This window comes from Lissotriton helveticus, chromosome 4_1, assembly GCF_964261635.1.
Source record: "Lissotriton helveticus chromosome 4_1, aLisHel1.1, whole genome shotgun sequence".
Classification (NCBI taxonomy): domain Eukaryota; kingdom Metazoa; phylum Chordata; class Amphibia; order Caudata; family Salamandridae; genus Lissotriton; species Lissotriton helveticus.
Genome location: NC_136063.1, coordinates 290243134 through 290264705, shown reverse-complemented (window position 1 = coordinate 290264705; position 21572 = coordinate 290243134). Strand labels below are relative to the sequence as shown.

At 48.1% G+C, this 21572-nt stretch overlaps 1 protein-coding gene across 4 annotated transcripts in view; it reads right to left on the bottom strand.

Moving 5' to 3' along the window:
* The window catches only part of MTSS1 (MTSS I-BAR domain containing 1), a 500273-nt gene that overhangs the window by 146807 nt on the left and 331894 nt on the right, over positions 1-21572 (bottom strand). For all 4 annotated transcript variants that reach the window (XM_078686786.1, XM_078686789.1, XM_078686787.1 and 1 more), the window contains exon 4: positions 5316-5400. In XM_078686786.1, the coding sequence (XP_078542912.1) occupies positions 5316-5400 (85 nt within the window). The remainder of the gene's footprint in view (positions 1-5315; positions 5401-21572) is intronic.

Genomic DNA, 21572 nt, shown 5'->3' with positions numbered 1-21572 from the left:
CTCTAGAAATAGTGCTATGAGTGAACGGAGGCACATTGGCATAAACAACCAGGCGGCGGGCCACAACCCTAGGGACCAGGCGGCGGGCCACAACCCTAGGGACCAGGCGGCGGGCCACAACCCTAGGGACCAGGCGGCGGGCCACAACCCTAGGGACCAGGCGGCGGGCCACAACCCTAGGGACCAGGCGGCGGGCCACAACCCTAGGGACCAGGCGGCGGGCCACAACCCTAGGGACCAGGCGGCGGGCCACAACCCTAGGGACCAGGCGGCGGGCCACAACCCTAGGGACCAGGCGCCGGGCCACAAACCTAGGGACCAGGCGCCGGGCCACAAACCTAGGGACCAGGCGCCGGGCCACAAACCTAGGGACCAGGCGCCGGGCCACAAACCTAGGGACCAGGCGGCGGGCCACAAACCTAGGGACCAGGCGGCGGGCCACAAACCTAGGGGCCACCGCAAATCCTGGAGCTGAGAAACTGGAAACATGCTCTCCACCTCCATTGCAACTGGCTGCCTTGAACATCTAGCACACCCGTTGAGATGCCTCCACAACCTTGATGATGGGAATGTGGCACTGCCAGTGAATATATAATTTGCACACTAACAAGACCCCGCCTGCCCACCAAGGTTTTAATATTTACTACTGTAATTATTTTTGATGTACGAGTTTAAGGGACAAGAACGAGATGATTACGTAGACTCCTTTAGTGCAGTAACACCACGGATCATATATTACGAACATAATTGATAATTACTGTTACAGTAATATGTACACTTACTAAAAAGCAATAAAAGTTGAGTAAAAATAAAACACTAGACATGTTAGTCTTCAATTTAAAATTTGATCATAGTTACACTACGTCACCCAATGTCCTTTTCTATTAAATTGTGTATCCCGCTCTGTGTTGCCTGGTTATCCTTTGCTCGTCACAAAGCATCATTACAACATCAAATTGTATTAACCGCAAAATTCCTAACTATTAAAACACCGATTTAAAAATACCCTCCCATTTATGAATAATTATTACTTCTTTTCTTTACTTCAGCTAAATATTAAGTAGCCAGTATACCAGTAACTACAACTACTCTCACCAGAAAATGAAACATGCTAATTGAGGTTTTCATCGGACTTGAGAATAGGTTGAAATGAAAGACCCAGATTAACAGGGAGAGTATTACAAAAGTAAACTAACTCTTCTGGCTGCTCTTTTAGTGTGCCCTCTTCTTGCAAAGGTTTTATTTCTCCCATTTTGTTGTACACAGACTGAGCAGTCCAGGAGTTAGAGTGCCAGGTCATAGTACACCGGGAAGTGCCAGAAATGCACAGACTGTACTGGCAGCAATACAAATATTACATGAAACCATTATCACACCAGGGGTGGTATTACACAAAGGGTGCACTGCCAATGCTTGCGCTGCAGAACATCTTCATACAGATGTGCCTGGCGCGAGCAGGGACAGTGCGCCCCATTACCGATAGCGTGCTGCCCAAGGGCAGACGCGGACTGACGGCTACCCTCGGACCCGGGCATTAGCGAAAGAGTGAGTGGCTGCTTGAGGCAGCTGCTCCATAGTTCACAGTGCAGGCGGCGTCCACATGCACTTTAGAGGGGGGGGGGGGACCAGAGACCCCCCCTGCAGGTGAGTGCAATGAGTGACTAGACCCACTTCAGGGGGATGATTTGAGGGGTCTATGAGACCACCTTTCATCCTTCTAGAGGGCTGCCCTCAGGGGGGTGCACTAACTGACCACCTCGTTTGACCCACAGTCGGTGCGTCTCCCCACAGCATCCTTGCCTCTGCCTCTAAGTCTTATGAGGTAAGGCCCTCTTAAGAATGCGCTCGCGATACCTGTGCACCGGCGCCATCTGTATTACGGAAGGGGAAGCTCAAGCATCTGCGCCTCTTCCTGTACTACTACAGTGCCCCAGGGGTGCAGACAATGGGTACACATTCCATTTGCTCCCTTGTGGCAACTGTCTGTAATATGGCCCCAGGTGTCCAAAGCGGGCACTGAACCAGACTGGCATCACTCTCTCATTTCCTGTGCCCCTTCTTGACTGCCCAACTACCCTCCCTCCCCCCGTCATTAAGATAGGAGAGGGCAATTAAACAAGAATCCTGAACCTTTATCCATACTAATATAATAAAAAGTGCGCCCAAACCTTTGAGGCGGGTAATCTCAGTAACCACAGCACCAATCACAACACCCAATACAGCGTTGGAAAGGGCAGATGCAGCAGAAGGACATAGGCTATGCAGACGCCCACCATATACATTTAAAAGGTAAAAGAACCGTGCCAGCAAAGTAGTCCCTTGTGGGCGTGTCTGCGTTGTGCTGTGGGCGTGTGCTGGGGGCGTGACAAATGCTGGGGGCGTGTGAAACGTTCGGCCCTTCATGTCATGTCTCATATCGTGTGCTAATCCCACCCTGCTCCCTTTAAATACCCCTGCACCCCATAATCATAACCCACCCTTACTCCTTAATACCACAAAACCCTTAAACACTAACCCATCTTAACCCTATAAATATACCCTGTACCCCAAATCCCAAACCTATCCCTAAACCCTATAAATATCCCTGTACCTCAAAACCCAAACCTAGCCCTGAACCCTAAAAATAATCATGTACCCCCAAACCTACCCCTGAACCCTAAAATACCCCTGTACCCCAAAACCCAAACCTAGCCCTGAACCCTTAAAATACCCCTGTACTCCAAAACCCTAAAAATACCCCTATACCCCAAAACCCAAACCTACCCCTGAACCCTTAAAATACCTGTGTACCCCAAAAATACCCGTATACCCCAAAACCCAAACCTACCCCTGAACCCTAAAAATACCCCTATACCCCAAGACCCAAAGACCCAAACCTAGCCCTGAACCCTAAAAATACCCCTGTACACCAAAACCCATACCCATCCCCATCCATAAACCCTAAAACTACCCCTGTACCCCATAACCCAAAACTATATCTGAACCCTTAAAATACCCAAACACCCCAAAACATATACCTCAGTACCCCGAAACATATACCCCTATACCCATTATTACCTTATCCAAACATTAAAAAAACAACATGCTTTTACCATTCATGCATTTACAACTAATTTCGTTGTAAATGTATGCATGGTAAAAGCATATAAAAATGTAATGCCATGCGTTATAATGGCATTGCGGAGTCATGGTACTTTCGTAATGAAAGTATGCGGAGTGATGGTATGAGGAAAGAAAGTTGCGGAATAATGGGTGTTTACCCTCCCCCTGTAAGTACATTGGTGGCACGGCGGCCCACATCGCTAGCAACATACTCCTATTTTTTCACCACCCATTTGAAAAATGCACAGGTCTCTCTCATTGATGGCCCGCACCGACATACACTTGTAGACACCCCTCCCGCCACAAGTTCTAGAATTGCGAACTTTAGAGCTGGGGAGGTACGTTCGAATCTCGGCTTCAGCTCAACATCCTGCGATTCCAGGCAAATCGCTTGATCTCCCCGTGCCTACCACAAATGAATGTGTTCTTCTGTAATGTAAATTGTGCTCATGCCATGTTGTCGAGTTCGGGCTATATAATATTGCAAGGGAAAATAAAGTAGGGAAACTCGAGTTCACACACTACTGAACGCGCACTCTTAAGTGCATCAGCAGTGCACTGTGAATCGGAGCGTTTCACAGGCCTGTCACAGATAAGAAATGCTATCAAAACGAAATCCTACAAAACAATATACTACTGGCCGGCAGCAATTCATACCCGGACAACGTCGGGACGGGCTGCTAGTTGTTTTATATAAGTATTCTTCAAACAGATTTTCTACTTCAAAGTTTGTTTGTCCCTGTTCACATCGTTAAAATTAGTTTCAGAGCATCGTTAGGTTAGCTCTCAGTGCGAGAAGCTGGTGGCGGAGAGAGTAATTAAGGAGAAACCCACACTTGGCAAGGATCGACCGAGAATTTAGCATAATTGGACAGTCAGTGCACTGGAGCAATTAGTGCTAATATAGAGGCTGAGCCAACACATATGATTGACAGGGACATCTCCCCTTAATGTCTACATCCAATAAACGATGGGAAAACGTTATGCAGAATTCTTATTCCAGTTTCTCCAACACAATCAGCTCCTGGTGTAAACATTTCCGAGTATCAACTCTATAAGTTGTAAAGACTTGTGCAACAGGCAACGCGCTATGCTGGTAATTTCTATAGCGCCCACATCACTGTGCCCGCCTCAGCAGCAGGTTCAACGAGGTGGGGATCATTTCTGGCACCCAAAGGAAAAGTGCTGTGCAGGCAAACCACAGTCCTCAAACGGAGAAGGATTCATGCAAGAAAATCCTGAATTAGGCGCACGTGACGTTAATTATTATGTACAGAAAGTATCAAAGTGCCCGGATCAGACCGGCTGTATACAACGTTGGGTATCGTTTGCAGTTTCAATGCTTTTAATGAGTTAGCAACAAAGCTAAAACAACCAAACATAATCTGAGTGCATATCCAACAGGGGTGAGTGATAACATATCACTCAGCAGCATGAGCGGTGCATTTATCTGCTAGATTAGTTTCACAGACATCATTTCAGCATTAAGCAGGCCTCACCCAACTTACTAACCACATCTAGATCTGCAGAGCCCCATTTAATTAGGCCTTGGAAGAGCCTTCAGAGCCCACTTCACTCCCAGACCCTCGTCTAGAGGTCACCAGCGCCACATTCACAGCCTCAATCGTCTGCTTGACCTCAGTATTCCTACTTAGGACACCAAGTAAATAGTCTATACGTCTTGAGGCTTCCTCAGTGCTGAGTTTGTGTTCTCAGGCTTTTGGTAAGACTTTACTTTCGGGGAGCTGCTGGACCCTCACCAGACATGAAGTAAGCTACTGTGAGTGTGGATCGTAGGGAAGGAAGCTGGCGAAGGATAAACCTGAGGAAGATGAGCAAGCAAGTAGAGCTAAGGTTGAGTCCATTCCACAGTCTTGCGTCTGTATACCGAGAGCGGCATCAGAGCATCAGCTCAAAAAGACAACAATGAGACATCACATGGGCTGTGTGGTGAACAGATGCATATAGTGACAACTTGGCATCAGTATGGATACGCTGCCAACACGGCGCTTTAGCAACCAGACTGCGGTTCCTAAAGCGCTGTGTCGGCAGCATATCCATACGGATCAACCTTGATCAAGCCATACTTTGAGACCAGAAATCTGCATTCTAAACTGTTAAGACGAGTATACCAAAAGATGAAGACCCTAATATTTTACGGTGAGCATGCAAACAATGTCATTATTGAATTGTTGATTTACATTCCTACTAACCTTGAGAACTGGCGGAGTTTCGATTCTATACTTCGGTGTCTCATGCACATCCGGGTGAGCGCAGATCCAACTTCTCGTGTGGCACCTAGAAGAAGCAATAAAAAGCTCATTAAACAGGTGGACACTGCACGAAAGTGAGACTTCTAAACTGACGCAACAGAAGGGCAAAATGTCCCTGACAGTGAGAACACAGTTTGACGATCAATGTCTACAGCTCTACTACACAACTGCCACCATGCCTGAGCTGCAATCAAGAGTAACTTCAAAGTAACAGTTGAAGAAGTGATCTTTTCAGTGAAAAAAGGCATATCTGGTAATGTGTCCAACTAACTGCAATGTAAATTATTGTGCCCTGTGTCTACATTGAAATATGCGAATGTATAGCTGTTGTATTACACCATGATACGTATAGCTGTAGCATTACACCATTGTACGTATAGATGTCGTATTACACCATCGTGCAGTATTCCAGTCTCACTCCTAATGCTGGCGGAGCAGAAATTCATTCACTTGGAGAACTCCTAAAGATAATGAAGCCGCATTCTTAACAGAAAATGTATTTTTTTTTACTTAGCACTTAATACTAGATGTTTGTCTTACTGGGGATTGTTCCAATGTTGGTAAATAGGGGACTGGGACAGAGAAGATATAGTGATTTGCCTTTGATAACACACTTCGGCTAAATGGGGAAGCGGAGCTGGATCTTTGGTTCCACAGTCTCGCAGTAACAACTTCACAGGTAAAGTCTCTTCTTCATTACACAGCGTGGCTTCAAAATGTCCTCCTTGGAGAGGTGAACTTTTAGCCACAAAATAAATAAATATACACACATACACACACATACACACACATACACACTCATTCCAGACCCTAACTGGAACCGCAGAGCGCCGTACGAAGGAAGAGAAACAATACAGCAAACCACACAGGATAAGACCGGGCAAGCGACAATAGGACCAGCAGCAACTGGTGACATTGTAAATTGCACATAGTATATATTATAGGGGTCATCACGGAACCCAAGTGGAAATCAGAGTAAGCCTATTAAAAGAGATGGACATTTATTACGCACATATCCTAGCAGTAGGTACTTTCTCTGGTTAGGCCGCACACATCCAGATGCGTGTACGGCCAAAGGGGGGGAACCTTCATTGATGCAAGGATAGAAAGCGGTGTCGTTGGTTTCCTTTTAAATCCCCTCCGAGTGCTAGCAAGGTACATATTTACTGGCGGAGAGTTCCAGGTCCTTGGGGACGTTTCCAGAGAAGGTGGCCTTCAGAGCGGATTTTTAAAAGTCATGATGCAATTAGTCCAGATCAATCTGAAGATTATGGCCCCCATTAGGATGGCGGGCGGACTTTGCCCGCCCGCCACCCTTGCGGAAAACGGGACCGCCCGCGAGCTGAGCGGCGGTTCCACAATGCATATTAGGATGCGCCCGCCACAGTGGCGGGCGCATCATGCATTTTTAACATTGTGGCGGGCGGTGCTCTCAGCACGGCACGCCACAATGCTAATAATGCATGCATGCATGCATTTGCAGACACATAGCGGCAGGCACCGCGCGGTGCCTGCCGCATTGTGTATGCGCAAATGCAGGGAGGTACCCCCCATGTGAACCCCTCCAATCCCCCCCTTCACCATGGGGGCCCGCAGGGGGCCCCCAAAGTGAAGACCGCATGCCTGGAAAGGCATCGGTTTGAACCCATCATAATATGGCTGGCGGTGTCTATTAGACACTGCCACCATATTAAATGTTTTTTGCCCCGGTCGCCTTGCGACCGGGGCGGCAAAGCGGCGGAAGGTCTTTCCGTCCGTCGCGGTCCCCCCCGCCATCCCAATATGGTGGGGGTGAATTTAGGTGCGGATGGAGGGCGGATTGCCCCCTTTTTTTATGTAAGGGTATATACCCAGGCAGACTTACGGTACAAGAAAAATGGCTAGTCAGAAAAACATTTTATATAAATTTTATAAATACTAATAATAAAAATAAAATTAGTGCAATGGACTGAAATGATATCAACAAAGATGATTTTAATTCCAATAAAAACAGATACATTTGTATACACAATATAGACGATAAAAGCTATTGATTCATTGTGTGACCTCTCTTAACACATCTTATGGAATCATAGCAATTTAATAAAGGGTTACGGTCCCTTATTATTAAGTCTCTGATTTTGAAGAATAGGGCTGTGTGTGTCACCGCCAGCCTGGTGGGGGTAATACGCCATCCTAATGGGCCCCTATGTGTTTTTCACTTGCAACTAGTCAGGCGGAATGTGCAAGGGCAGTAGGTAGGAGAGGATACCAGAGAAAGGTGACCACTAACCACTAATGAAAAGGACAGGGATGACCTGTGCCTATTCTGCAACCAGACTCCTACGACAGCTGCAGTCAAGTTAGCTTAAACTCAGATCTGACAACAAACTAGCTTAAACCCAACTCATGACCCACTTTAGGGGCAGCCCACATGCCAGGAATGTGGCCACAGCAACTCTAGGTGTGGGACCGGAATACTGCTGTCAGAATACTGCCTGATGTACATACTGAGCACTAAAACCCTACTTCAATGGAGTTAGTACAAACCACAATATCAGTTGAATTATATTTGTGCATACAATATTTAGGGCACAATATTTATGTCAGATTATATTTCTTTATACAATATTCTGACATAGAACCCTAATCCACCAGGAACCCACAAAAAATGGAAGCTCCCAACATTCCAAATGGTGCAGTGCGCAGCTTTGGATAGCCCTGTGCTTTCTCTTAGGGTGACTTCAGATAGGGTGGCAGTAGAGAAGAGCAGCTCAACTGCTGGGAATGAAGGTCAGCACCCAGAACCATGTTCAATGGTCTCCCTCGTGACCTTTAATCCTGGACAGTATAAGCTGATGGTGAGCCCGACATGTGTCCTGGAGTTTCCTGGGCTGCTCGTAGCGGGATCAGCTTCAGGCTGTGCCGAGGGCACTCTAGAGTCCCCATGCAAAGGACACAGTGCTCTGAGCAGAAACATTAACACTCATTCCAGCTCTGCAATGGAGCCTGGAAGTAAACACCCAGAGGGCTCAGATGCAGAGTGTAACAACTCCTCAGTACAGAGGTATTCACTCCACCCTGACTGACAATACGCCATTGATCCATCTGACCTGGAGGTCCCATGCGTCACCCAATGTTTCAGCCCTTTAAAACAGTTATACACATATTTACGTGCTGTGATTACTACTAGTACTATTTAGCATTAGTATCACCAAGAGTATAATGATACCCGGGCCCTGAAAGGTGCAGCCAGACCCAATCGGGGCCCGGGGCAAATGCCGCCTGGAGCCCTCCCCATCACGAAGCCCGCGAAAGGAGGGGCGACCAGGATTGGTCGCTCCCAAGATAGCCAACAGCCCCCCGAATCAATGGGCGGTAAGGCAGGCAGCGGGGGGGTTAAATTAGGGCGCGAGGCCCTGAATTAGCATGCTACTCCCCCTGCAAGGAAAAGAAGGAATCCAACCCACACCTAAGAAAGCGAGCGTTGCAGCCGCAAGGCAGAGGTGAGGCGGAAGAAACCCAGTAAAGATAAACAAAAGAGAGAACATTTACTAGAGGTAGATGGAAGGATCACACGGTGTCCTTGGGGTGCCTCACAGCAGAGGCACTGAGGAGCACGCGAGGGGCCAACAAAAGGGTCCAGGGCAAGTGGAACGGCACTTGCAGCCCGGGCAGGTCCTGACTGACACCCATGCAAGCTGAAGCCTGGAACTGCAGACACAGAGGCCCAGCCAAAGGGGCACCTCGCAAAAAACTATACTGTTTGGGAGCAAATAACAGCAATGAATGTACAAAGACAATGGAAGTATACAATAACATGGATGCTATGAATGACCAATGAAATTACAAAATGTACAACCATGTTATATTTGAATAAACTGCAACCTTTTAAGACACCAAATCACGTTGTCAGTGGTATGATGAGAAGGTAAAAGGGACGCAGTTAAATGGTGGGGGAAGAGGACTCTCCCCTGGGAGGGGTTTAGGCAGTATTGTTTGTACCTTAGCGTGTGCACTCCTTTCCTAGGCACTGTGAGGAACTACACTGCGGGTGTGTGAGTTTTGCGGGAAGGGACTGCAGGCACAACCATAGCGAAAACGAACCGAGCCATGGGGCGTGGCTTGGACGGCAATGAAGACGGTCGTCTAGGTCCGTCAGCTCCGCATCCCTGAGGGGCAAACAACCAGCCAAACCGAACTAAGGACAAAAAAAAAGGAAGCACGAGGTGTGGGAAGGATCGGTGCAAAGGACAGACGAACGTGGAACAAAGAGCGCAACGACAGGAAGAGATACGAGCTCCTGATAGCCACTGAGCACTCCTGCGCAGCAGAGAAGCAAGATGGCGGTGCAAGCCTAGAAGGGGACGGCCACGGAAGATTTGCAGGCGAGAGACTGAGCAAATATAAGACAGAGGCCCCAACCTTCAGAGGCAAGGCTGCTGCGCCAAAGGAACTGCCAGGACTACGTAAAAGGAAGCCAGCCAGCGTAAGGTGACCTGTATAAGCATAAGTGCCCAGACGCGGCAACAACAAAGGGAGGAAGACCGGAGCGCGAGGGGTGTGAAGCGGAAGCAAGCGACTGCAGCCTACCCGAAGCCGAGCGGCCTGCGGCGTCCAGGGACCAGACCCAAGAAAACCGGAAGTAGGTGGCTGCAGGGCGCCATGGCCGGAAGTCTTCCCCGAGTCTAACCGGAAGACGGAGGCAAGCGACCCGGAAGTGGAAGGAGGCGCAAGGCAGCAAGCAGGGAAAGCGAAAACGGACAAAAGACGGAGACGCGCGATCACCAGAAGCTCAGGGAGGGTGCGCATTGAGCACCGGGAGCTGGAAGGGCCGCGGAGCGAGACTGAGACTGCCGCCTGGGAGAGAGAGGCGCGCTGAGTGCCCAAGGCGCAAAGAGAGCCCAACGGAGGCAAGGAGGTAATAAGCCCAGCAGCGCGCCCGCCACCTGGCAAAATCTGACAAAGCCGGCTGGGATTAAGGCGAGGAACCGGCGCGACCGGGCGGAGAAAGCAAGCGATGAAGCCTGCGTTCACTCAGAAGGGGGCAGCACAGAGCTAGGAGACGCCTACCGCACGCCAGACACAAGACACAAGGAGGGGGAAGAAAGAGGAGAGGGGCAGCGCCCCAAGCACAGGCTGCCACACTGTAGCCATTCCGGAGGGAAACAAATGAAACAAAAGGCGGAGAAAGTCAACAAGGTTGGGCAGAGTGAGCACGGCCCCCAAGAACAACCATAGACGAAACAGCCATTGACAGCCACAAACGTAAGCACAAAACAGGCAATCGAGCCCAGGCAGCGACCAGATACAAGAGAGCCTGCACAGAGAGAGGAGAGTGACACAACTCTCACCTGCGGGGCTACGCCACCACCTCGCCAAAAAACAGCCCACAGGTGCACTTTTGGGCAGCGCCCAACGAAGTCGGAACTGCAGAGAGAGGTGCAAAAGAGTCACGAAAGGGTCACAAAAGAACAAAAAAGCTAAGAGCCCTGAAACCAGGGCAGCCTGCACGCTGGCAGGACCAAAGGCGAAAACAAGAACGAGACACATCAGGGAACCAAGCAGATACAGACAAGCTGCCCAACCACCCACTTCAAAACCAACAAGCACGTCAAAGGTGGCACAAGCGGGAGGGAGGCTGGTCAGCGTCCTGTCAAGAAGGGGCATCGGAACAATGGCGGGCAGCGATGGGAAACTAACAAATGAGCAACAGAAGAAACCCAAATTTGACAATCAGGGGTCCCCTACCAAAGCAAGAGGTGAGCCGGTCACACTGGAGACCATCCTACGGAAAGTGAACGAAGGCAATGAGGTCGGAAGAGAGACAAAACTCAAGCTGGAGAACATGCAACTGGAGATGGCGGCCATCCGAGCGGACCTCCACAAAACCAACACAAGAATGGAAGCCGCAGAAAGCCGAATAAGCTCGGTTGAAGATGAGACAAGTAGGCACACCAAGGCTATAGCAGAGCTGAGAACTGCCACAAACGCTGTACAAAAACAGCTAGCGGAGAAGGATGACAGGGCGAGAAGGGGCAATGTAAGAATACTAGGAGTGCCGGAAGGGGCTGAAGATAAGGCAGGCTCCTGTGCCGCAATGCTGGAGGAGATGATCCCACAACTCACAGGTATCACCTTCCAAAGAGGCTTCGAGGTACAAAAGGCATACAGGGTTCCAGCGGGGAAACCAACCACAGGCAGAGGCCCAAGAGCAATAATCTGCAACCCACTGAGACTAAATCAAACTGAAGCCATTTTTGCCTTCGCCAGGAAAAATCAGAACCTAATGTGGGCCGGAAACAAGATAGTACTGACCCAGGACTATTCCAAACCTACAGTGGAGCTAAGGAAGGGATTCCTGGCACAAAGAGACACACTGCGGAGAAGAGGAGCAACGTTCAGCTTTGTTAGCCCAACAAAATTCAAGGTAACGGACAAATGGAAGACGATGTTTTTTGAATGCCCAGAGGCCCTAAAACGATACCTGCAGGGACCAGCAGTGGAGGACATGGAGGAGAACAAAAGTCCAGGGGCAGCAAAGAGGAGTGCGTCGCCGCTGAACGAACAGTCGGATTAAGAGACACACGGCAAGCTTAAGCAGGAGGGCGCAGAACAGCGATCTACCTCAGAATGCAAGACGAGGAAGGCTCCCGGAAACAGGAAGACTGAAGGACATAAAAGAGACTCGAGCAAAGAGCACATAATCAGCCAAAGAAGGAACCAACTCTACCTCAGGGATGATGCGAGCAGAGGAACTTTGTCGTCGCACACCCTTTTTGCAAGTAAGGGAGGGAGGGGGGCGGGAAGGCGAGAATGGGGGAGGGGGGAGGGGGGGAAAAGGGGAGGGGGGGTTCAGTACATGGGCTTATTGACTATCTTTCATTTCTATGCAGCTCTTGCATCTTTCACTTCTCTCTCACACTTACACTTAGTAGGAGCAAAAGGAACCACGGAGACATGACCAGGCACACGACAAGGACGGCAAGGGAGCCTAGGGGTAGCCCACCAGTACAGCGCACACAAAGCAGCATCAATGACACATAACGGCCAGAATAGCATAGGGTCAGATATCAAAATAGTCTCCCTTAATGTCAAAGGGCTGAACAGCCCAGTAAAAAGAAGGAAGGTGCTCGAACACCTAAAGAAACTCAAAAGTGACATCTATGTGCTACAAGAGACCAGGCTTGAAGAGGCAGACATACAACGACTAAGAGCTAACTGGATAGGAGAGGTGGTGGGGTCGCCAGCCCTGAACAAAAAAAATGGGGTAATAACACTACTCAGCAAAAATTCGAACCTATCTCTCACAAGCTACCAAGCAGACACCCAGGGCAGGACACTAGTGACCAGTCTCAAGCGAGCAGGAGAGACCTACCATGTCGCAAACATATATGGCCCCAACAGTGAGGACAAACAATTCTGGGAGGGGATAGGCACCCAGCTCCACAACCTTCCAATGGAAGACCTATTGATCGTCGCCGGAGACTTTAACCAAGTCCTAGACCCAGCGATAGACAAGCACCCCTGCAGACGCTCCTCCACTATTAGCCCCAACATCCTGAGAAACCTGTGCACAAAGCTGAGGCTAAAGGACCCTTGGCGCCTAAGCAACCCGGATGCAAGAGAATACACATTCTACTCCAACCCTCACAACTCCTATAGTCGGATCGACTACATACTAATGTCAGAAACACACACACACCTCATAGATCACACGGAGATAGGTCCCAGAACAATATCAGATCACGCACACATAAGCCTATCCCTATCAGGCAGACACAACGAGAAGCCAACACGCAGGTGGCGATTCGATGACGGCCTTCTTCAACACACGTCTGCAAAGGCAGAAATAGAAACAGCAATTAGAGAGTATCTGACAATCAACGACACACCAGAGACTCCCAGAGAGGTACTGTGGGATGCCCTTAAAGCGACCATACGGGGGGTGGTAATGACAATAAAAGGGAAAATGAACAAAGCAAGGAACAAGAGGATAGAGAACCTGGAGAAAGAGATCAAAACACTGGAGCACAGCCACATAGCAAGCCTAGAAGACAAGAACACACTCACAGAGCTAACCAAACTGAAGTACGAGCTGAATAGAATACTAAGCGAAAGAGCAGGGACCTGGATCAACAAATATAAATCAATCAATCTTTGCACGGCCAACAAAGCGGGGAAAAATCTAGCAACCTATCTGAAAGGGAAACAAAAACAGCACACAATTGGGGCGATCAAAGACAAACATAATAAGGCCCAGACTGCCAATAAGGACATTCTGGAGGTGTTCAGGGACTTCTATGAGGGTCTTTACACAAGAGACGACACGCTAAAAGAGGACGGGGGCGAGGAACTCCTCAACAGCATAGCCACTCCCACCCTAACAGAGCGAGAACGAGAAGTCCTAGAGCTAACAGTCACAGAGGATGAGATAAGGAAGGCCACGGCCAGCCTCAAAGAGAACAAGGCACCAGGGCCTGACTGCTTTACAGCAGGTTTCTATAAACAATACCTGACCACACTCCAACCCACTTTGAAACAGGTATTTGAGGAGTGCGTCCACAAAGGACGCATGACCCCATCAATGGCTGAGGCTAATATAATAGTCATACCAAAGGAAGGGAAGGACACGACAGAGGCGAAGAACTTCAGGCCGATCTCACTCATAAATGTAGACTGCAAGATATACGCGAAGATACTAGCCAACAGACTTAACGCATACCTACCTAAACTCATACACAACTCCCAGGTAGGATACCTCAAAAACCGCATGTCCCATGACAACACCAGACTACTATGCCATATAATCAACCACTCGGCCCAGAGCAGTAAAGCTGCCGTAATGATAGCCCTGGACGCCGAAAAAGCATTTGACAGAGTCTCATGGCCCTATCTAGATCACTGTATGGGGAAATTCGGGCTAGGACCCAACTACAGGAGGATGGTGATGGCGCTTTACAACAGCCCCAAGGCGCGAGTGGTAGTGAACGGCGGCATCTCAAACATACTAAACCTGGGCAGAGGCACGCGACAAGGCTGTCCACTATCACCTGGCCTCTTCCTTTTGGCAATAGAGCCACTCCTTACAATGATACGAACGAACATATAGCTGGGGTGCCAATCGGAGGTGAGAAATTTAAGCTAGCGGCGTATGCAGACGATGTGTTAATAATGACAGAAGACCCTGAGAGATCTATCAAAGCACTGACAGATACAATTGAGAGGTACGCCCAGGTCTCAGGGTACAAACTCAACAAGGACAAATCAGAATGCAAGCCCCTGAACATCCACACAACAAGTACAGTACTAGGAGCGTCAGGCCTAGCGTGGCAAACTAAACCTATTAAGTATCTAGGTATTCTCTTCGAGAGAAACCTGAGCACGACACTAGAACATAATGAACAGGTTATAATCCAGAAAATCAAGGCCAAAGTAGACGGGTGGTCACCCAAGTTCACAACATGGTGGGGGAGGGTAGAACAATAAAAATGATGCTCACACCTATGGTGAACTATATGCTAGCCATGCTACCCCTAACCAACACAGATGACTTCCACAAGAAGATAGACAAGATACTGAACGATTTCCTATGGAGAGGGAAGAGGGCCAGAATAAGCATGCAAAAGCTCAGATTATCAAAGGAACAGGGGGGGCTAAACATAACAAACTTCAAACGATTCCACGAGGCTTGCTTAGCTAGACAGGGACTGCACTGGCTGGACCCAAGACAGGACTACACACCGGCATGGCTAACACTAGAACAGGGGTTGCTAAAAGGTATGAAACCCATCTCCCTCCTCACGGCCACCAAACACCCGGCAATCAAAGACAACCCGGTACTCAGAAATACAAAACGAGCTCTGCTTAAAATTGACAAACTTCTCAACACAAGCATCAAAGGAGGGCCTTTTGAATCTATCTGGCACAACCCATCCTTAAAATACAGGGGGAAGGTCCTCGACATGCACGACTGGTATAGCCTAGGGATATCCACAGCAAGGGATCTTAAGAACAAGGGAGCAGATGTAACTTTCGACACCCTGAAAGGAGAGTACAACCTAAACAGCGTAGAACTATACAACTTCCTGAAGATAAAAGTCGCAATTAGGAAGGCGAACCTCAACACCCAGACACCTTCGATAATACAGTTGGCCAATAGCCTGAACACGCTAGGACACCAGGTGGCGCACCTCTACAAGATCCTAGGCCCCAAACACACCAAACTCAATGACAAGGTCCTAAACTTCTGGGGAGAGGCAGCAGGTCAAGCACTCAGTCAGGAAGCCAAGGCAGAGCTATGGAGGTCCACTAGTAGGAAAAAAGTGACGGCCACGCTGAATCAGACAAAATTCTGGCTGATACACAAGGCATATTGGACACCAGCCCGATTAGCCACTGTGGGCATTAGAGACTGCGACATGTGCTGGAACTGTGATAGTGAAAGGGGGGACTTAGAACACCTCCTTCTAAAATGCCCAAAAATCAAGGACTTCTGGGGGCAGATCAGAACACTCATCCACGAGATCACAGGCATAGACATACCAACGAACCTCACAAGTCTGGCTCTAGGGTTCACGTCACAAGCAATCACAAAGGCTGAGGACAGGGACCTCATAGATCTCCTGCTGACAGCCGCAGTCAAAGTAGTCCTAACTAACTGGAAGGACACATCAAAGGCGGCTCCACAGGCATGGCTCAACTGGGTCACGTTCCTTAGGGGGGCGGACAACATAACAGCAAAACACACACCGAAGACGCACAAGCAGTCGACCATGTGGGGATCTCTAGACCACTACCTGTCAACACACAAGCCACCGTAGGCATGAACGTGATACATCTGAGGTCACGGGCAGAAACAGGCTAGTGCCAACACAGCACCGTGTACATCTCCTACTTAACCTATAACCTATATCTCTCTCCACTATCCCCCGGGGCGGTGCGGGGAGCAAGATGCTTGGTCACAACGCCAAGGAACACCAATGGACGCAATATGACTATGAGACTATGAGACTTTGGACTATGAGACTACGAACTGGCGAATGATCTCAAGAGTACGGAATGCCCCCCCCCCTTTTTCTCTTTTTTCTCTCTTTTCTTCTTTCCACTCATGTATAAGCCTCTTCCCTGTATGTAAAATTATATTTTTATATATACAATAAAGAATTTCGGAAATAAAAAAAAAAAAAAAAAAAAACGAACCGAGCCATAATGCTTTATCAAGTACTGCATGCGTCTGCTATTACGAGTGGCCACGAGATGGCAGTGTCTGATAACAGAACAAACTAAAATCGCCTTATACGTTTGTTTCTCCTCGACTGTACATAATTGTAATCACAACAGATACATAATGTATCCGATACCTCTTCAACAGCCAATCCGATTGCAGACTGATAAGAGCCTCGACTATTAAACCGCTGTGGGGTAACATAAATGACCGGCCTGCTTCCTAACTTGTTAAAATTTGAATTACAAATAAAACAGGCTTCGGTAGACACCCAAAGGAGATGAGACGAACACCGAAGCAAAATCCGCAGTTACAGCGCTAAGAAGTCAGACGATTGTCTCGTAATACACAACAGGCCAGGGTGCCTCAGATTTTACACGTGCTTTGGAAGTTGGCGCTTCAGTTTCTCTTAGAATACAATGTCACATAACAATAACATAATATAACCTAACCTGTTGACCTGTGGAATGGTCTGTGGAGCTGAACTAGTTTAAATCCTCTCGTAATCCCTTGTATTCTATCACATGATGCAAAATCCAACAAAAACAATTTGGAGGGAAAACAATAAAGCTATGGATACGAGATCCTTTGAAGTGTGTGATGTGTTTTAAGAAATTGGAGAAACCTTCTCTTGCCTCCTCAGCACACACCAAGCGGGCGGGTGTCTGAAGATCATGTACAGCGCGTGATACTGACGTCAGCGGTGTTTATTCGTGCTCGAAATGAACTAAATGACAGCAGAAACCAATCTGACCCAGATGTTATTGCTGTGAAATAAACAGAACAGTATTACAGCGTAGATCTAAAGAGTAGAGGTGGACAAGCCCGGCTCGAGCCTGAAACCTGGCTCAGCTCGAGGTCCTGCCGGAACCCAGAGCCCAGAAGGAGCCGAGCTTTCCTGTGGCTTATGCCTGCCTGCCTCCTCTACCCAGGAAGTGGTGCTACGGCCATAACTGCCAACCAAGTTCGAGTCTGAGCTTCTCGGCGAATTACATATTCTCCCAATGCCTACAAACAAGGAGTGTGACCTGGTGTAACTTAACTAACGCTCATTTAAAGCGCTTCAACAGATTTGGGTCCCGTTAACGCTATATAAACACTGCAGAAAAATTAACAAAGAGGTACAAACAAAGCCTTAGCATGAGGAAAGACATATAATACCCACTTCCTGACTGATTTGTATAAATGAAACTAGAAAACATGATACAGTGTAGCTTCCCCGCTTACACTGTGTGACCGTAGGCCATGATTTTATTTCACCAAAAACTCTTTTTTTCATTACAACTTCCAAATAGTTGAGTTCAGAATACCAGTTGTACAAAATCCTATTGTGTGCTGCTCGGTGAGGTGCTGTAAAGTGATATATTAATGTTAAAGCTTCACGTGCTAGGGAGGTACATTTTCTTGCATTTGGAAGAGGCTTGATCACCTTTTACGTGATGTTTGTTGTGTGATTTACATAGCAAACATTTTCAGGGCTCGACTCGTGCAGGGGTTCACAGATCCGAGCCAGACTCTTCTCCCTGTAAATCAGCGGGCTCACCGCCTCTACTAAGGCACGTGCCCATCTTTATTAACTCTTATGTTACTCTTATTAGTCATAGTGCAATTCGACCCTGGTGGCAGTAACGAGAAGCTGCCTGAGATAAAAGAAAAGTGTGTTTTTTCTAGATTTCAAAATGGCCATCTTGGAGTGAGGCTGGCTCAATGTGCAGAGAATTAAAGCCAATCGGGTGGTGATTATTGTGTCAGATTTACACTCAAGTCCTGACATAAACATTAAAAAATGCCTTCTGTAGTAAAAAAAACTAACAAAAAATAACTTATTTCTGCACAGAATTAGGGTGAGTGTACTTTCCAGATGTAAAACTGTCCCTTGTTGCAAGGGAACCATTTCCTAGGAGGAACAAGGTGCAACCCATTGGTCTATAGCTTGATGTGAGACATGTAAGCATCCTCTGGGCTGATCCAAATGTCACTGATACGGTCTCAGAGCAATGGCTGAACCAAGCACGCCAGTGGCTGACAAGGACAAGTCCACTTTGTAGGCACGGGCAGCCCTCGTGGGACAGCACCGGCAGCCTGTGCTGCACTTGGTCAACCGTGGGCACCTTGCAGTGGTGGGGTAAGCATTCCACCAGCATCCCACACATCTCTGTGAATGAGGTCAAGAAGAAGGCGCGACAGGTTATTTCACTGTCCGCTGTCCCACTAGACATGTCTAACTGCATTGCTCTGGTAAAAAAGATCCTTTTACCATGTTGTCCAAGGAGTGTTAAAGTTAGCCCATTAGCAGGAGATGTTTGCATTTGCATTTGAAAGGCTCTGACCTCTCAGGTGCTGGCCCGTTGAACAAAGACTGCCTGAAAAGAAATTCAATAAAAGGTTGACAGCCACGACAACTCGGCCCTTGGACGAAGGATTCCACCATTGATTTTTTTTCTTTTTTCGACAACATGTTGCATGGTGCGGCTTGTAGTTTTGCTTTTAACAATTTCGAAATGGGCTCAAAATCTTAGCAGGCAAAGTGCTGTTGGCTACAATGCCAACATTGGCTGGATGCGTTATATATGGTACAGAGCCATCTACTCCCGTTCAAAAACTACTTGTTTCATGCAAAATCAAACACTGCTCACATATTTTGTGAAGGTTGACACTTTTCTCACATCATGCCTTAAAACAAGCATTGCCAATGGAGATCATGTTTTCTTATATGTAGTGAAAAGTTTTATACTGAGCTTCACAACATAAAGTTACAACATGGACAGCCGCAGTACAACCTTCTCTAACACTAATAATAAGTTAATGTTTATTTTACATTTCAATTATTTATATAGTATGTTAATACATTTAATGTAAAGTATATATTATACAATGTTTGTAAGTGATAATGTTGCTCTTTTTTGATGTAATAATTTATACAAGAGGAATTGTTGTACAGTATGCATCTTTAACTATTTCATGGTGCTCTCAAATGCAGCGATTATGCGAAAGGTAAGTGCCCAGGGGTCACACTGTTTGGTCAAGCTTGGAAGCTGGGATTGAGACCAGGCTTCCTGATTAGAGACAGGGCAGTTGAGATCATGGATAGATACTGCAATCTTTCTGCCGGGATGACCTCGGTGCTGCACTTGTTCATACTGTTGGGGCCGCCAGTGTCTGTATGGAACAGGTTTACAGAGTAGACTTATGTGCTGTTAAACTAGATCTAAGAAAAGGGTATTAATATAATAAAATGCCAACATAGAATTGTGGAGCGAACAGGAGTTCAGTGGCGCTTGAGGAGCGTGGGCTTGGAGCGCTATAATACCACAATGTACAAAATAAGCGTGGAAATTGCCCACAACATGATCTGCTGTTTAGCACCCGCGTCTTATGGTTCCATATAATCTTACATCTTTAGCATTTCATTTAAAGCTATTATTTCAAAGGTTTTACTTTCACCATCATGACCTTTCAAATCCCTCGTGTAAAGAAAGCGGCTTGGTATGGCTTCTGCAATGGGGGTCCTGGGGTGGGCGGCCGACCGAAGGGAGGCCTGCCCCGCCCGGGGGAATTTGGGGCCGGGGAAAGGGAGGGGGGGTGGAGCTGGCGCCGCCCGGGGACGGGTTTGGTTGACTAGTAGCTTTTGGGCTGGGGGGCGGGGCTTTGTTGGGCTCCTTTTGGGCTGGGTTTGGATATCCGGCCGGGTACGCGGCAGAGACACCATTTTAAGTGTGGTGTCTCGGCCGGCGGGCGGGGGTGGCGGATGGACAATTTTTGTGGAAGAATGGACTTACTGTAGGTGGGGATACCATGGGACATTTTAGGCTTCGGTAAAACGAGAATTTCCCGGCAGGCTGGACATTTCGCAGGAGGTATGCTGGCCACATCGCTGGACGAAGGTGGAGCTCGGGTGAGCAGCATGCGGCTCCACGCGGCCGAGCGGATGGGCCGGCTCTGCCTGGTGCGGGCGGTCGAGCTCCCACGTGGGACTAGGTGAGTCCCAGCTGCCCCTACCCGAAGAGTCCCTACGGCCGCAGGGGTTTCGTTTTGGGGCAGCACACTTGTCACTAGTATCTTTACTTCCTCATGGCTTTTGGTTGCTCGCAATATTTACTGCCTCATGTATTTTGTTTGCTCACGAGTGTCACTATTGCCTTATGTAGCGTGACGTATGCTGTGTAATATGTCTTTGGTAATGTTTCTCATTATGTTTCACCTCATGGATTTTGGTTGCTCGCAATATTTAATGCCTCATGTCTTTTGTTTGCTCACGATTGTCACTATTGCCTTCTGTAGCGTGACGTATGCTGGGTAATATGTTCTTTTGTAATGTTTCTCATTATGTTTCACCTCAGGGATTTTGGTTGCTCGCAATATTTGCTGCCTCATGTATTTTGTTTGCTCGCGATTGCCACTATTGCCTTATGTAACGTGACGTATGCTGGGTAATATGTTCTTTTGTAATGTTTCTCATTATGTTGCACCTCATGGATTTTGGTTGCTCGCAATATTTACTGCCTCATGTATTCTGTTTGCTCACAATTGTCACTATTGCCTTATGTAACGTGACGTGTGCTGTGTGATATGTTCTTTGGTACTGTTTCTCATTATGTTTCATTTCTGTCCCGGTTGTGAGGCGCTCTGGCGCCTTCGGGAGGGGCTCGCGCTGCATAGTAAAGCATACGTAAAGGAATACTTAAATAAATACTTCTTGGGGGGTGAAAAATGTTAGGTGTGTGCGCGGGGGGTATGGACTTTTCGGGGGTGTAGGGGGATGGGGGCGGGAAGAGACGGGAGGAATGGGCGATACAGGGGGGAGGTTTGCCACCCTTTAAAGTGGGGGAGGGTTTGCGGACAGGTGCGTTTATTACAGCGCATGTGCATATTCCTACAGCGCATGGTTGGCAAATAGGTTGCGGTGCGTGCAGTGCCGCTGGGCTGTCAGTCCGCTCTGTGGGTGCGGGGTGCGCCTGCCACGTGCCGGAGGTAGAAGAGGGCGCTCCGCT